General features: G+C 44.3%; 1 protein-coding gene across 1 annotated transcript in view; it reads left to right on the top strand.

Annotated features, from left to right (window-relative positions):
- The first annotated feature begins 1,086 nt into the window (after nt 1–1,086).
- mctp2a (multiple C2 domains, transmembrane 2a) overlaps nt 1,087–17,358 on the top strand; it is a 51,646-nt gene continuing 35,374 nt past the window's right edge. Inside the window, exons 1-17 of the mRNA XM_083764006.1 lie at nt 1,087–1,188; nt 2,298–3,263; nt 4,466–4,522; nt 4,621–4,708; nt 9,107–9,249; nt 9,663–9,739; nt 9,837–9,951; nt 10,055–10,078; nt 12,980–13,180; nt 14,074–14,201; nt 14,682–14,868; nt 15,392–15,485; nt 15,797–15,899; nt 16,004–16,106; nt 16,614–16,715; nt 16,837–16,911; nt 17,227–17,346. Coding sequence (XP_083620132.1) covers nt 2,322–3,263; nt 4,466–4,522; nt 4,621–4,708; nt 9,107–9,249; nt 9,663–9,739; nt 9,837–9,951; nt 10,055–10,078; nt 12,980–13,180; nt 14,074–14,201; nt 14,682–14,868; nt 15,392–15,485; nt 15,797–15,899; nt 16,004–16,106; nt 16,614–16,715; nt 16,837–16,911; nt 17,227–17,346 — 2,559 coding nt within the window. The 5' untranslated portion in view covers nt 1,087–1,188; nt 2,298–2,321. The remainder of the gene's footprint in view (nt 1,189–2,297; nt 3,264–4,465; nt 4,523–4,620; nt 4,709–9,106; nt 9,250–9,662; nt 9,740–9,836; nt 9,952–10,054; nt 10,079–12,979; nt 13,181–14,073; nt 14,202–14,681; nt 14,869–15,391; nt 15,486–15,796; nt 15,900–16,003; nt 16,107–16,613; nt 16,716–16,836; nt 16,912–17,226; nt 17,347–17,358) is intronic.

Below are 17,358 nucleotides of genomic sequence, written 5' to 3' on the forward strand. Positions count from 1 at the left end.
GTCATAGCCAGCTGTGCTAGGGGCTGGAATAGGTCCAGTGTGCATGAGTAGCTGAGTAACCAAGCAGGGTTTTGGGACTGTTTGAGTTGTGCAAGAGAAGGAGGGCAACGGTCCGTCCACCTGCCACAGGGCCTGCCCTGTGTGGGTTCGCATCCCATCCTTTTAACTGCCTGCCAAGTTGGGCTTCTTTCATGTGGGCCTGAGCTCCTTAAGACATCAGCAAATATTGAACATGGCTGGGTCCAGTCTCAGACACATCTGTTGTCATATAATAGTCTTCTTCTGTTGTGCACAGACAAGAGGAGTCTGGACATCAGTGCTTCTGTTGTATTATCTCCTACGTGTGTGGACACTAAGCTATAGTTTATTCTCTGCAAACACAACTGCTCACTTTTGATGAGCTTAGGCTAAACCATGTTCCACTGTAAACACAATGCTAAACCATGTTCCACTGTAAACAGGGAAAGAGGGAACCATGGTCTAATGAGGCAGCCACTGAATGCCAATGCCAGCGCTATAGATCAGGGTTCAGATAAGAGAAACAGCATTTCACATGCCTTCAGGCTGACTGCATACATGTTGCGAATCCATCATAAACAGCATTTTGGAACGTTTTGGGCCAGCTTAACGGGACAGTTGTGTCCTTGAATTAGGCTAGATTTATGGCATTAAGGATTTTAAAGTACTTAGGCCAATGAATAAACTCATATTAGTATGACTAGCATGAAACTGGCGTGTGTTGAATCAAGACAAACAGAACAATGGCTTAAAATGCAGATCCTTTGGAAAATATTCAAACAAACAACAACAACATTGACAATTGATGAAACACTGTCTAATGTAATACTTCATTTAGATACTTTGTAGAACTTCCCAGAGAGCTTTTTAGGGGCGTTAACCAAACACATTGGGGCTGACTGACTTTCATTGAAACTGTTACTCACCTGGTGGGACTGGTAAGGCCAGTTTCACCCACACCAGTTTTGACATTCCAGTCCATCCATCAGCACAGTTGTTGTCAAGCATCAGAAAGTCTTTAGTGCCACTGCTGCTGCTGCAGGGAACATTTCCTCATTTTCTTCATAGCAGTCACGCTTGAGCTGCTCAGTGAAACAACCCGAGATAGAGGACTATAGGCCTACTATATTTGTCAGCTATAGGCCTCTTTTCCTGGAGTTCTACTGAAAGGTATTGTATGCATTTTGTCTAAATTAGTTTAATAGGGTTAAAGGACAAAAACAAAAAAATCTCTATTAATTCAAGGCTTCTTGGGGTGTGTAATTGATTGAACATATCTAAAAGAGCAATGTTACTTTATATTGAATGATCTCTGTGTAGCACCTTAGGACTTAACAGTGATTATCAGTTTCCTGGCAACCACTTGTTGTCATGATGGGTTTGTGCGATAGCATACTAAGTTGTACTGTCTGCATCGTTGTAAGATAAGAGGAATGGGGCTAGGCGGGACGCTGTGTGAAGCATGCTGGTTTCTGAACAGATGAACAAACAATCTAAAATATGTTTTACAGTGTATATGGTGTACACTGTACAGTGTGTATAGAAGTACTGATTGTGAACCTCTATCTCAGTCAACATTTACTATTTCAATACATCCTAATCTACATCTTTAACCAGTTTCAACCTGGTGTCATCTCATTCTGGCCAATCACAATTTGTAACCTCACTTTTGTCTTCAATGTTTGTTTACACACTTTTGTATTCAATGTTTGTGTTTACACAGACCCTCAAATCTGGACATAGCCCCTCAAAAATCACACTTGTGTGAAGTGAAGGGCGCCAACTGTATTTACATATCGGCCACAGGGTCTTACGTCATCATTTAAACATTAAAGTCCATAGACTTGGCTGGCAAACGATTTACTGTATGTCTTAAGTGCTCTAAACAAACATTAAAAATCCCATATAATTGGCCCGGACGGTTAGCTCAACCGTCTGGGCACCTAGGCTGCTGAGCCAGCCTGACGGCGTGCTGCGGGTTCGACTCCCGATCCCGACGGCCTTTGCCGCGTGTCATTCCCCCCCATCTCTCTCCCCATTTCCTGTCAGTCTAAGTTTCAACCTATAAATAAAGGTAGTAAAAGCCAAAAAATATATAAAAAAAAAAATCCCATAGAATTGGCTGCCATAATGACATGATCTTCAAAAGCTATGCATTGAAGGGGATAGCGCCCCTCAACAATTATGTTGTTCAGCTGCCTTGTATTTTTCCTCAATATACAGTCAATCAATAGGATCTCGGCTTCCCTGTTTTCTAACCCTTTTTTTTCCATCTGAAGGGTACTCTTCTAGACTGCCTCAAAATGGCAGAGGTCAAGAAGAAGACGTTCTTCGAGAACCTCCGCATGAAAACCAAATTACCCAACCTAAAGAAGTCAGCCAAGAAGACGCCTAAAAAGGGAAAGAAGATGAACTACAGGCGCAGTCTCTCAGTGCCAGACCTGAGATTTGTATCAGGTGACCACTCCCAGTCCTCTCCTTTACGGAGCGCCCTGCTGACTGCTGGCTCAGATGCCATCTTCTTTGGCTCGTCACTCGGTCAAAGTGATACAGACTCAATTGCCAGCGGCTCTGTCTCCAGCGGACCCGTTTTCACAGACCAACTGAGTGATACAGCGAGTGATACAGCGTCCTACTACAGAATAAGTGCACCTGTAGAGCCGCCGACGCTCCATGAAGTTGAGGAATTTGAGCCAGTTTGTGGCAGTGAAATCTACGACCAAATAGACACGTCTTCCAAGGTCAACAAAGAAGATCTACTGGCCATACCATCTGTGATTGTTCCTCCTGTCCCTAAACCGAGGACGACACCAACACGATCCATGTCGGTGGACAAAGAGGATGTCCCACCTGAGAGACTTAACAGCCCAGGAAACACTCGCCCAGACGCTAAGCCAGTGATCAGTAGATCGCGGCGTGGCGGCGTGGGCTCAATTGTAAGATCAGACTCCTTCGAAAATGAAGAAAGCCCTTGCATAGAAAAACAAGCCTCAGAATCAGGCGAGCGAAGAAAGCTGTCCTCCAACCGGAGAGCCTTATACGATAGGTGGTCAATGACCGCAGATGATCCTGTGGATCACGCAGAGGGTGCATCTTTGGAACAGGCCTGTGGCTCATCCAGTGAGGAGCGAGTCCCCATGCCATGGACAGACTCGGATCCAGACAGAGATGTCTCCCCCTTTTTCCCAGAGGCATTGTCCATGGAAGAGTACCGGCTGGATGAGCCCACAGAGGAAGCATGTGAGGTGAGTTTGCACGCATGGCAAAATCTTTTACACTCTCAGAGATAAGGAAGCACTCAAACCTTTTCCGTGTGTGGGTGCATTTAATTTTCTGACGTTGGTTGGATGTTAGACACTGTCAATATTGTATTCTATTTTGTATTCTCAATTTGGTAACCTACACTAGAGCTAGAGAGGTAAATTGTTTGCATTTCTATAATGCCTCTATAAAAAGCTCTTTATAATGTGCATTATACTGTACACACACAAGCCAAAGGAAACTGCACACAAAGCCAGGATGAGCGGCGATCGAACTGGGAACCTTCCGTTTCCCACTCTATGTTCTGAGGCAGTTATTACTTTATTAAATTGGGAGAAATGTATTTAAGTGAGGCACTTTTAAATACAACAAATAATAATATATAGTATGTGTCTTGTTTAAAATGGCAAGTAATACATTGTGAGTAATACACATTTGTTTTGGTGATGACATGAGCTCCTGATGTGAAACTTGACAATAGCACCGCCTATTTTTTTAATTGTTCTTGAACCGGCGAAACTTGTTAGTGGAGCCATTTGCTACAGTGTGCCAACTTGAACTTGTCTAGACCAGGGGTTTCAACCGGTGGTCCGCGGACCCCTGGTGGTCCGTGGAGATATTGCAGGTGGTCCGTGGAGATATTGCAGGTGGTCCCTGGTCATGCATTTCTTTTTACTTTTAATAACTTACAGGAGTTCTTACTGTTGTGTGTGTGTGTGTGTGTGTGTGTGTGTGTGTGATGAAATGTGAGCTTACCATAATCACAGTAATCCTTAATCATATTCCATCATTTTCAAACAAAATCACTGTATTTTATTAGATATTATATTGATATTATAGCTATTTTCTCCAGCTCCCTGTGGTGCATGAACCTCCCACCACTATTGTGTGGGGTGGGTCTATGATGGACCCGCCACGCACAATAGTGGTGGTCCCCAGGTTGCTCTTAGTGAGGATGGGGGTCCCTGGGTCAAAATCAGTTGAAAACCCCTGGTCTAGACAGTTGATTAGTTCAACTGGATTTATATACAGTGAACACAGAGTTTTTGCAACTTCCTACTCGGGGGTGTCTCGGGGGGGTATGGCTTCCCACCCCTCGAGTATGCAAAATGCATATTCAGATACTCAAGCATTATTGATATACAACATTATAAAATATTATGCCAACGATTCTTTCCTGCATCAGATCAGTGAGCGGGGTGATTTCTTCGATGATGCCATTCCAGAACTGGCAGACAGCACGGTGAGTACTGAAAATACTACGGTGCTCATTGGAATAGTCAGAGCTGCATGTCTGCAGTCATTAAGTCAGTTATGTAATTTATGTGTCCTCTGTTACAGGTCCCAGCACCCCTCCCACTGCAGAGATATCGCCTCAATATCGACCTGAAGGAGGGAAGGAATCTGGTCGCCAGAGACAAGCGCTCAGGTATGTGAAGAGATGATAATCACATGGCGTTTCATAAGGCTCTGGGAACAGAGCCTTATGACTTATGACACCTGACAATTACTCACTAGTGAGTAATCGTCAGGTGTCTTGAGAAGGAGCTTAAAGGGAAATTTCACTTTCAAAAAACCTTTGGTCATTTTATCGTCTACTCAGGCTTATGTGAACACCCCAGACAGTTGTTTTAAACTATGCATGTCCCGTGTGTTGGTCGGGCACGTGACATCACGTGACATCATCAGGGTTGGAGCATGTGACATCACGTGACATCATCAGGGATGGAGATCCCTGATGTCATCAATATTGGCCAGCAACTCTACATCTGACCTCAATCCTCAAACCCTTAGATCTCCATATATGGAGCTGACATTGTTCTGACACCCCATATGTTGATCCTTCCCCGATCCATCCTTCCTCTTCGATGTCTCCCTTTTGACTGATACCTGTCCATTTAAACTCTAGACGGGCCTGCCCCAAAGTTATTACTTGCGCGAGCAGAGCGCGGGCTGCGTATGTCGGTGACTGGCTCGGCCAATCAGGGATTGTGTATCTTTGGTGGCGTCGCCCTTAGGTGTCTTACTGGCACTATATCTTTAGGCTCTTAATTGCTGTGTTGGCTTTCAGCCAGAGCAAGATCAGTCATGCATACGACACTGACTGAATATAGTACAGTAAGCAGTAAGCACGTATGTATTGTACAGTACACACCTCACACAATGGCTCATAAGAACTAAAATGTGTTCGGCGACAGCATGTGTAATAGCAAACCGTTGCTGTTTAGTTGTAGGCCCACACTACACTGTGAATAAAACAACCCAGGTATGCAGTCAGACGAGACTCACGAGAGGAATTAATGTCCTTCCTTCTACGACACACAAGCACAGATTTAATTTAAAGGGATATTTCACTTTCAAATAAAAAAGTAATATAAAAATCATGGGCCCCTCACACATTAGAAGGACCTTCTAATGCATATTAGTAAGTGCGTGAGTGAAATGTCCCTTTAAGTGAAACCCTTACTTGTACTACTTGTGTGTTTAATAGAAGGCTACATGCTTGTGTCTTTCCCAAGCATGTCAACCAACATTCCATAAGTCATGACTCTAGGAATGTACCTTATGAGTTACCTTATGGAAAGGATAGATGCATGAGGTGGTGTATTATTATTGCCCTTGTAGGCTGTTTTTGGCGAGCGACACCGTCCTATAAAATTGCATGAAACTGGCATCATGGTATTGTTAGCAGGAAATGTAAACGCGACCATGAAATTATTTCCACTCGTCTGACTGCATACCTGTGTTGTTTATTCACATAGTGTAGTGTACAACACAGGCCCACAACTAAACAGCAAAGGTGTCTCCACCAGGCCGAAGGCTTGGGGGAGTATGTTTTGCACGCCATCTGTCCGTCCGTCCGTGAACTCAGAAACACTAATGGAACTGCATTCGAAAATGTTATTCAAAAAGTAAACAAAGTCAAGCTGGAGACATACAACAATAACGATCAACTGGAGACCCTAGTAATGGAAATCCAACCAGAGGATAGAGATCTCAACATGGCCGGAAATTAACCGGCTTTACCTGGAACCCTAAATGGGGTGGCCCGAGGCCCCGCCTGGCACACATTTTATACTGTGTGTATATATGTGAAAACGTGAATTAAAAAAAAAAAGGAAAAAAAAGTTCCATAATAGGCATTCCCAGCTGATGTGCCCATATGGAGATCCCTGACTGTGATCAATATTAAGCCCATATTTTGGAATGCCAATATATGATCATATTGTGACAGTCTCATGATAACCACTGTGGTTGCTGCAAAGGTTGCAGTTAACTATGGAATCATCACGATGACCTGGAGGCTTGCCTGGGGTGACCAGGGGGCTGATGACACGATGACCTGGGGGCTTGCCTGGGGTGAGAGATTTAGGTGTCTCAAACAGAGTGACTGGGATTGTGGGTTAGGTGTCAAACGCACGATTCCATAGTTTGCATAGTTTCACTGCGACCTTCGGGCGCAATGAACAAGTTAACCACTTAAATTCTATACTTCAGTTGACTGGAGCTCCCAGAGTTCTGTTTTCAAAAATAAAACGGCAACCTTTTTTTTATCATAAAATATCTTTAGGCTACTGTATAGTTCATTTGCTATCTTTAAACACTTATTTGGCTTATGGGGAGTGAATCCAATATGAGATATAAAACCTCAAAATGAACTGTGAAAGATGGTGTGTGCAGGGGCCACTGCCAAACCAGGTGCAATGTAAACAAACACAAGCCACCATAATTTCTTTCTTCATGGCCTCCTCACTTAGTTTTAAACCCAGGTTGTAATTTGTGGTAATAGCGACCTCAAGTGACCATAAATGGTATTGCAGCATGAGAGAAGAAGTATAGGCTGGCATTTTAGCCTATTTCGTACTTTGAAAATAAAACATTTCAATGTGTTGATAATTGTAGGTTAAAAATGTGGGTCTGTATATGAAATATAACAGCATTTTTAAAACGAAATTAGTCTATAGTCTGATTTTAATGAACCTAACTGAACTGAACCTAAACTAGAAGGCAGTGTGTGACAGTGTGCTTTAATCTCTGTACTTTGATTTGAAAGCTATGAGCAATATGGAATACATGATGCTCTCTAAATAATGCACCAGTGTGTTTTTTTTCTTCTTTCTGTTGGCGACAGTAAATTCCTGTCGCTGGTTCAGCCTCTGCTCTGTGTCCTGCTCCCCACTAGTTGAGAGCCTCTGCTCTGTGCCCTGCTCCCCACTAGTTGAGAGCCTCAGCTCTGTGCCCTGCTCCCCACTAGTGGAGAGCCTCTGCTCTGTGCCCTGCTCCCCACTAGTTGAGAGCCTCTGCTCTGTGTCCTGCTCCCCACTAGTTGAGAGCCTCTGCTCTGTGTCCTGCTCCCCACTAGTTGAGAGCCTCTGCTCTGTGCCCTGCTCCCCACTAGTTGAGAGCCTCTGCTCTGTGCCCTGCTCCCCACTAGTTGAGAGCCTCTGCTCTGTGCCCTGCTCCCCACTAGTTGAGAGCCTCTGCTCTGTGCCCTGCTCCCCACTAGTTGAGAGCCTCTGCTCTGTGTCCTGCTCCCCACTAGTTGAGACCTTACTTTGACACGATGGCACTGTGATGATGCAATCCCCCACACGCCCCCTGTCTCTCCACTGTTTGCCCAACAATCAACACCGTGCCAAACACCCACCAATGCCCATACATTGTCATTACATATTCTGAAAGGACCCACGCCACCAGCCCCCCTATCTCGCTTTTTGTGTGTGTGTGTGTCCCCCCCCCCCCATTAATTTCCATCGTCACCGTTCTCAGTCATGCCAGAGCTTTTCTCCTTGCTAGCTGCCACATTCTCCTCCTGTCAAGTTGCCTGGAGGTTTCCCTGTCACAGGCTGGCAGGGCGGAGCTGCTGTGGGTCCTGCCTGCCTTTGCGAGATGTTCATTTGGAGTGGGGAGCTGACAGCCCTGACAGCCCATCCCCACAGGGCCTTTGTCATGTGATTCAAGCCTCCCTGCAGGCTCTCTCAAGCACGCCTTTATTCCCCCATACAAATGAAGGCATGGGACTGGGCTTTCATTTTTTTTTTGCCAATCTGCATGCCATGGCAGAGACAAAGACGTCCGTACCCCCACCCTGCTCGCAGACAGACTTTCTTAACAAGCTTGGGAGATTAACACTGGTTGCTTCTAGATTGGGGTTTCTGGTTGCCTCATGCTGGCGAATGTTTCTGCGCTTTCACAATTAAACAGCTACATCCCCTCCGTTTTATTTGCCAATAGATGTGGGGCGCACCTCCTCCTCACATATTTCTGTCCCTCACACAGCAGCCCTTTGATTTAAACAGGTGTGTGTGTGTGTGTGTGTGTGTGTGTGTGTGTGTGTGTGTGTGTGTGTGTGTGTGTGTGTGCGTGTGTGCGTGTGCGTGTGTGCGCGCGCGCGTGCGTCACGTTCTATGAAATTATAGGAGATAAAAACATTGGAGCTAGAGTTTCCCTGTGCAAGTTTCTTACCCTGTGGATGGATGTTAATTTGACCTGAGATCAGATTCTAAAAATGTCTTCTACATCCTGACAGTTTTCTGAAAAAGCTATGTTTCTATGTCAGTCGTTCTTTCTCGATTTTTCAAAAATAGCAGACCTACAAGCTCGTAGCTATGAGCTTGTAGATATGCTATTTTTCAATAGCTAAAGCATAACATAACTTTTCAATAGCTAAAGCATAACATAATTTTTCAATAGCTAAAGCATAACATAATGCTAACACCAAAAGGGTTTCCCGCCCAAGATGGGTTAATGACCATTTGTGTCTCATTGTGTCTGTCTCTCTCTCTCTCTCTCTCTCTCTCTCTCTCTCTCTCTCTTATCATCCCAGGGACCAGTGATCCTTATGTCAAATTCAAACTGGAAGGAAAGCAGTTCTACAAAAGCAAAGTTGTGTACAAAAACCTGCAACCAAAGTGGAACGAGTCCTTCTCTCACCCGCTACGCGACAGAGAGCATGTTGTGGAGGTCCGGGTAGGTAGTCCACTTGTTTTATATCAAATCAAATCTGACTTATATATATATATATATATATATATATATATATATATATAGCACATTTCACACAGCAAGTGCAACCCCAATGCGCGATGATCTACACAGCCTCGCTTGAATGGCAGTGCGAGCAGTGTCGTTCACTGAAAATATCCTTCCCAGTAAATGTAACTATGATGGTGAACAAATGTTCACTATGAACCCGTAAGTGTCCATTTGGTTACATCTGTACACTATTTGGGTACAGTTACAAATGGATATGTTGTAGGAGGTATAGTCAAGTGGCCGCAGTGTCACTGCGCTATAAAATATATAACAGCACGGGCACAGCATCATACAGTGTACTTCTCCGTTAAACTCCTCTCTATCATCCTTTTTTTCCTTTGTCACAGGTATTCGACAAAAATCGCACCACTGATGAATTCATGGGCTCTGGCACTATTATCCTCAAGAGTCTTGAATTGTACAAGTGAGTTGTGCGTTGTACAGATTTGTGACATGTCATACACATTACATTGGGTATATCCATCAGTACCGTTGCTGATCACCGTGTCTCTGCTTTACAGAACCATACAGATGGAACTGCCTTTGACCGATCCTAAAAGTAAAGAGAACGACATGGGGATCATTGTTGTTGACGTCTGCATAATGTTCAGAGATGCCACCATCAAAAGAAGTCCAGTAAGAACCATATGTTTTACTGTTATCGCACACAGCACAGAGTATTACGTAGATTTTTTTACTTTTCTTTGTACTGATTTATTTTCTTCCGTTTGACTTACAGAGGTGGCCAGTAAGGAAGAACAAGGTACAGTGTGTTTTATTTTATTTTATTGTCATTACAGTATCTCCAACTAACCTTGGAAAATGTACATTTGAAGTGGAACTAGGATGTCTGCATCTGACCACCAATGTCAGAACGTGCCATTATTCTCTGGGACACCCTTCCTGGTTTTAGGCACTAGGGGGCAGTAGATCACTGTACTATAGAGCAACAAAGAACGAGGTGTTTTGCTGGGGGCTTGGGCTTTTGTGAGTAACCTTGATTTCAATGCAATCTATTTCTTTTGTGGTTTCACAGAAACCCTTTTGTTGCAATGCATATTGCATTTTGTGCTATATCATTTACTGAACAAAAATGTGTAGGCACATTATTATATAGTGATCAAAGTTTGTCAAAATAATCATAATACAAAATACATGAAGGAGGTGGGGGGAAAAAGAGAAGCCTTTACTATAACACCACAGTATTGGGTGTATTACATGGAGGAAATAGAATTGTATTCAGTGTATTGTAGCTGTAATTATGTATGAGTAAAATGGAGGCTGTGTGTTACTGTTTGGGGACTCACACTGCAATCATTGTTGTATCCGTGGGTTTATGTTCACACCTATACCGTCGCTACATCTGCCACTGTGCTGTCTCTTGATGGACCGGTAGACAATCTCAGTTTGATATTAGACGGAAGGAGGGGGGGGAGGGGGGTGAAGCAATTTTCATACACGTCGTAGGTTATCCTCTACAGATGGCTAAAGGGACTCGGAGGGAGACAGAGGGAACATGTGATGGGATGCCACACGTTTCCACGTTCCGCTACGTCGCTAATTCAACAATGTAACAATGCTAACTCCCCCCCCCCCCCCCCCCCCGCCACATTTATTTTAATTTTAATTTTTTTTGTTCTTTTGATAAACATACAATTTCTTATTGCGTGTAACACCTATTCTGGAGGTGGTGAATACACACTTCTCACAACTCTACTACCTCCTCCCCCTCCCCCCCCCCCCCCCCCCCCCCCCACACACACACGCACACCCTCTCCGAAATATAATTTTCTCTCCCTAAACACTAAACGGTAATATCCACAGCGTTAAAAGTATCCATTTGTAACTCTTGAGTAAACAAATGTGACCAAATGGAGTTAAATTAACAGTCAGGATTTGTGCTGTGTATACCGTGCTATACCCCCACCAAGATATTTAACGGAAAGTGGTAAAAAAAAAAAAAAGCTCTGCGGTGTGATAGTGTTTCACAACCAACCAGGAGGGGGGCCATGTGGGAGGGTGGTGCTGTGTGTGGGGGGGGGCTGTTTGAGGCACGTTGCCAGCACAGGCATGCCTAAGATCGGCAAGGCTTGATAATTCTCAGGCATAGCGGGCGATAACCCAGATGTTAGGATGTAATGTCCCAGCTGTGGACGGACGGAGCGGAGGCACCAGCCAAATGGACCCGGGGTCTGAGCTCATCCTCATGCTCGTCCCCATGCTGTCCCGCCATATGGAAGCAATCGCACAGCCCTTTTAGGACCAGGAATAGATTCTCTTTAGGGGCCACTTACAGTTAAGTGGAATTGTTTTATTGGCCGCTGAGATAGAAATGTGTCCAAGATAAACACTCGGGATGACTTGGCTGGGGCCTGTGTTATATCGCTCCTCCACTCCCTCTGTTCCTCTTCTTTTGAAAAAGGGAGGGGAGGGGGGGATATTTATAGGGCTGTGCCTGTGGTATTCCATGTTAATTCAGGTCCCTGAGATGTGCTTTGATCCCCTTCGGATTGGGTGGCAGTCCGGGTTGCGACCCCGTGGCGAGAAGGAGGGGCCCTGGGGTGGCAGGGGAGTCGTACCAGGGCTGTTTGAAGCCATGCCGGCCGTTGGGCGGGGGGGGGGGGAAGCGAGCAACTGAAGGAACCCGGGCAATCAAAGAGGCTAGAGCAGATTACGGCCCTGCTCTTTAATTACAGTCAGCCCTACACAACCCCTCCGCTGTTTGTTTTTACAGCCCTGGCCTATCACCGCACGGCCTCGCGTTAACTCCGACACATGGAAACATCAAGGCCGCCTCCCCCTCTGTGACACGCGGCAGGAGTGCTGGATTATTTGCAGGGCCCTGTCCTTGGTTCCAGACAGTTCTCACATGTGTGTGCAGAACATTGTTGTGTGCATGTGTGCAGAACATTGTTGTGTGCATGTGTGCAGAACATTGATGTGTGCATGTGTGCAGAACATTGTTGTGTGCATGTGTGCAGAACATTGATGTGTGCATGTGTGCAGAACATTGATGTGTGCATGTGTGCAGAACATTGTTGTTGGATTCGCAGCTTCACTTTGTTTTTGTCTTTCTGTTGGATTGGAAGAATCCAACAACATAGAGCAAACATAGCGGCTATATAATAAATATATACCGTGTATATGTGTGCATGTGTATGTATGCATGTGCGTGTGTGTGTGTGTATATAGGCTATACGTGCATACATACACTACATACATACGTACATAATTTGCTGATGAGAGAGCTATGTGGTTTGCATCATTACTCACTGCAGCCTGCTGTCTTTCCTGCAGTATGCCAAGTGTCCTGCCTCCCCACCCTCTGTCTGGGAGGCTGTGATGAGTGGGACTGTCACAGCCAGGGACATCTGGCTGGTCCGTGACGTCCCTCTTTCCCACTCTCTCTCCAGGAGCCTCTCTATGGCGTGGCTGGCCTGTCAGTAGAGATGTGCTAATGTGCTCCAACTGAGATGGGCTTTATAGAGTTAGACCCCTTGTCCTACTTTCATGCACTCTGTGGATGTGATGAGGTGCCAGGCAGAGGCAGAGGCAGGAGCAGGTAAACAGAGTGGAGCTCGGATAGCTCCAACACACACGCACAAGCAAAGAAAAACACAAATAAACTGTATGTATTTTTTTTCTTTATCTTTTCTTTTGCAAGGCTCAGGGTGGCCAGCAGCAGCAGAACCAGGTCCAGATCCAGGGCCAACGTTTGGTCGATGTACCGAAGATTCAGTTGAAGAACCACGTGTGGACCAGAGTGTTCATCATCACCTTGGTGGAAGGACATGACATGCCACAGCATGGAGACGGCGATATCTTTGTCCGCTTCCGGTTGGGGGATCAAAAGTACAGGAGCAAGGTTTGGCCTGGATCTTTACCACACTACTCTCCTACAATGTTTCTCCTGCAACGCAAAGCCCCAGAGTAAAGCCCCATTATACTTTAGTTGCGTGACATTGGCGTGCGCCTGAGTATAAATCACCCTTTACATTTTACTGAGAGTGTAAAAGTGGAACCCATTTATGCGTCTGGGTGATTTTTCTGTGCACACACCTCCCTTTTGTTTCCTCCTTTCTTTCTCATATATTCTCCGGAATTTCTCTTCGGTGCTCCCTCCCTCTCTGTTACTCTCTTCTCTCTCAGCAGGTGCCTGTCAGTGGCTCACCTCCACCTTGGCTCACTGGGCCATGGCAGAGGCAGCTCATTAGACTAGGCATGGCTGCCACTCGCTTCTCCCAGTGCTTCAAGTGCCGGGCTCCATTGCCTTCATTTGCATACCCAGCATGCCCTGCTCATCTACCTCTACTTGTTGTCTCCCCCCCCTCCCCCAGATGATTCCACAGCGCACTTGTCTTGTGTTCTTGTGTCATTTCTTTGTAAACCTCGCTGCCTTCCTCTCTGCTTGTTTGTTTGTTGAACAAAGCTGATTCTAATTGGAAGCTGTCAGTGTTTACAATCCCAGTGTGGCTACAGAGGTGTACACATGCAGGCGCACGCAAGCACACACGCACTTACAAACGTATACGCACGAGAAGCCAACCTCTCCCTCTCCTCTCTCTCCTGCCTCATTCTGGTTGGACTGAATGAAGACTTAATCCACCTGTCATGTAGTTGCTGCTCAGCCCTGGCAATGCATTAAAGCTGACATCGCATTGACATACGGGTGTGTGGTTGTGGGTGGGCGAGTCTGTAAAAACATGTATCCATGTTGCTGTACAAGCTTCTAAATGAGTGCCTTTTTTCCACCCTTAGAACCTGTGCATCCAGGCCAACCCCCAGTGGAGAGAGGAGTTTGAGTTTCGTTATGAAGACAACCAGGAGCCACTGCAGCTGGAGGTGTTCTCTAAGAGAGGCAGGAAATGTGAAGAGTCATGGGGCATGTAAGTGTCTCTTTGGCTTGTCTCTTAAATGGAGAATTTAGAATTTTAGATTTCACAGTTTTTTCCAAATGATCCGCCCTGAATGTTAACGTGCTAGGCCCAGCAGCATGTCTCAGTGCGACATGCTATCCAAGGAGAGTTGTTCTGGAGTCTATAGCCTACATAATTATTTTATACAGGTATATAGTTCCTATTTACTTCAATTAATCAAATATTGGAACATTAGATCAAACACATCTCCATGAATTCAAGGCTTCATGGGGTTCATTTGGTTAATGACGACCCCTTTCACCATGGTGTACCGTTCCCCCCCCCCCCCCCCCCCCCTACAATTTTTATTTATTTAAAAAAGAAAAATCACGTGTCAAGGCGCATTGCAAGCTTGTACATCGGCAATTTTTTGCTATTTGTCATACGATGAAGTACTGTTCAGTATATAGGCCCGGGCTAAAGTGTTTAATTTGTTCCAATGCATGTCAGGTTTGAGAGTGACCTCTCCAGGCGGCCGCTCAACGAGAGGCAGCTCTTCACCCATGTGTTGGACCCAGGGAAGGGCCGGCTGCTGTTCCTGGTCACCCAGAGACCCTGCAGTGGAGTCTCCATCAGTGACCTCCATGAAGCTCCTTTGGGACAAGCTGATGAGAAGGACAATATTTTGGACAAATATGTGAGTTTTTTTGTTTTGTTTTATAATGATAATCTCATGATCAGTGAAAAACAATTTCATCCCACAAAAGCCAAAGAGCCTATGAATCCAGCCATGCTGGAGAGAATACATTTTTAAAGGGTTAGTTCAGATATTTGGACTTAAACTGATTGCCTGAGTCCCGTGGTGGGAGTTCTGGTATGTATGGTTTTGGTGAATATTATATAATATAATATAGTAGTTCCAGTCTTTTTGCCACTCATTAAAAATATACCAATCCACAAAACTAGCATGTGTATTGTTGACCTATTTCTAGCAAGCATATAAAGCAACCTTTGTTGCTTTATGTCACATGGAACCATTTTTAGTGTCCAGTATCAGACTCTGACTAATACCTTTGCAACCACTATTCCTACAAAAAAAAATGTGAACTAACCCTTTAAGCTGATAGTTGATTTGATGATGATGATTTTAACGATTTATTTACAAAAGAAATAAAAAAACCTTTAGACCTATTTAAATGACACTGTATTTCTCCCAACAGAGCTGGAGGAACTCGCACCAAGCTGTGGCGGAGGTTGGCTTCCTTCAAGTCAAGGTCATAAGGGCCACAGATCTCACCGGAGTCGACCTCAATGGTAATGAAGTACTCTGTGTAACATTATACTAGGGATGTACCAATCACGTTCTTTTTGCTCCCGATCCGATTCCGGTCATGTGATACCGATTTTTCCCGATCCGATATTTATATTTTGAATGGAACACTTATGCCATAACACAACAGTACAGTATCCAAAATCACATATCTAATATCATGATATGGATATAATATTGATACTAGGAATGTCCCGATCACGATTTTTGCTCCCGATCCGATTCCGATCATAATGTGACGGCACTCTACATAACGGCTGTGACCATACATTTAATATTAATATTGTATTTCCAGGTAGAAGTGACCCCTTCTGTGTGGTTGAGCTCTGTAACAGCCGACTTCAGACACAGACAATATATAAGACACTCAACCCGGAATGGAACAAAGCCTTTACATTGTGAGTAATAGAACTTTCAGTGACCATTTTGACCGATGTTTTTCGTTTTGGTTTTGATTCATAATTCATAATCTTATGCATTTACTGTACCTGTCCCATTGTAGCCCAATAAAGGACATCCACGATGTGGTGGAACTGCTTGTCTATGACGACAACACGGACAAAGCCCCGAACCTTTTGGGAAAAGTGTCCATTCCATTACTCACCGTAAGTTAATTTGCAATCCTCCAATCAGCAAGATGGTGGTACTGTAGCATGGTTTACTTCAATGTTTCCCAATCTTATTAGCTCAAGACCCAAAAGAGAGATTAGATGTTTGCCTGGGAGTCGGGACCCAAACTAGTTAAAATAGCTCACGCTGTGAGCTTGTAGATCGGATATTTTCACTACTTTGTTTTCTAATTTATGGAATTTAATAGATTCTTTTTTGTTCATGAAAGTGTACTGACAAAAAAAAACATTGAATTTTGTTTTTAATTCATGAAAATTGTTGCTTTTTCGGGGTATTTTTTTAAAATGTTTATGAAATAAGAATTTGTAGGAAAATGTAGGAAACTTAAAAAATAAAGGGACCCATAAAAATGTGTCCGTGACCCACAAATGAGTCCCGACCCAGTGTTTGGGAACCAGTGGTTTACTTGATAAAGGTCCAGTCAGCTCATTTAGTATAAACAACGGTCGTGTGGTGTTAATGGTGTTTAATTATGGCTAAAGGTTCAGAATGGACAGCCGATATGTCGTCAGTTGAAGAAAGAAGGCTTGGTGAGGCCCACCAAAGGGACCATCACACTGGTGCTGGATGTTATCTATAACAAGGTAAGGATGAAACGGCACATTTTGGACGAACGTCAGTGATGCTTACAGAATAAATCAATGGAATTATTCGCCCTGCAGGCTGTTCATTAGTGGTTTAATTTTTTTATCATTTATTTCCCAGGTCAGAGCAGGTGTCAAAAGTTTCCAGCCAAAGGAGGAAAAATACACAGAGGAAACCCCTAAATTTGCCAAAAAAGTGAGTGTAAAATCATGTTTGAGTGAGTCATTCTTTGCCCAGTGCCTATACCCTATACAGTTCATAGAAAACAGAGAGGGGAAACAGACTTACTGCATCCAGCTAATAAACCAACCACAACAAAGCCGCACATGCATGGTTGGACTTTTGATTGGTCATAGTCAAACTAATTAGTTTAATTGGCTCTAAACATCAATCCCCACAGTAGCAAATAAGGTCTTGTAAAGCTGAATCAACCTGATTGCAAAGTCATAAACATTAAGTCCAGTATCAAACGATTCTAACCAACGTTTTGTTCTGATTATGTCCCATTAGGTCCTTGCCCAGAATATATATCGGGTTCGCAAAATCACCACGGCACTGCTGTACACGTTACAGTACATTAAAAGCTGTTTTCAATGGGAGAGCACGCAACGGAGTCTAATAGCCTTTCTGGTAAGTCATTGC

The sequence above is a fragment of the Protomyctophum parallelum genome, assembly GCF_964188405.1.
Source record: "Protomyctophum parallelum genome assembly, chromosome: 4".
Classification (NCBI taxonomy): Eukaryota; Metazoa; Chordata; class Actinopteri; order Myctophiformes; family Myctophidae; genus Protomyctophum; species Protomyctophum parallelum.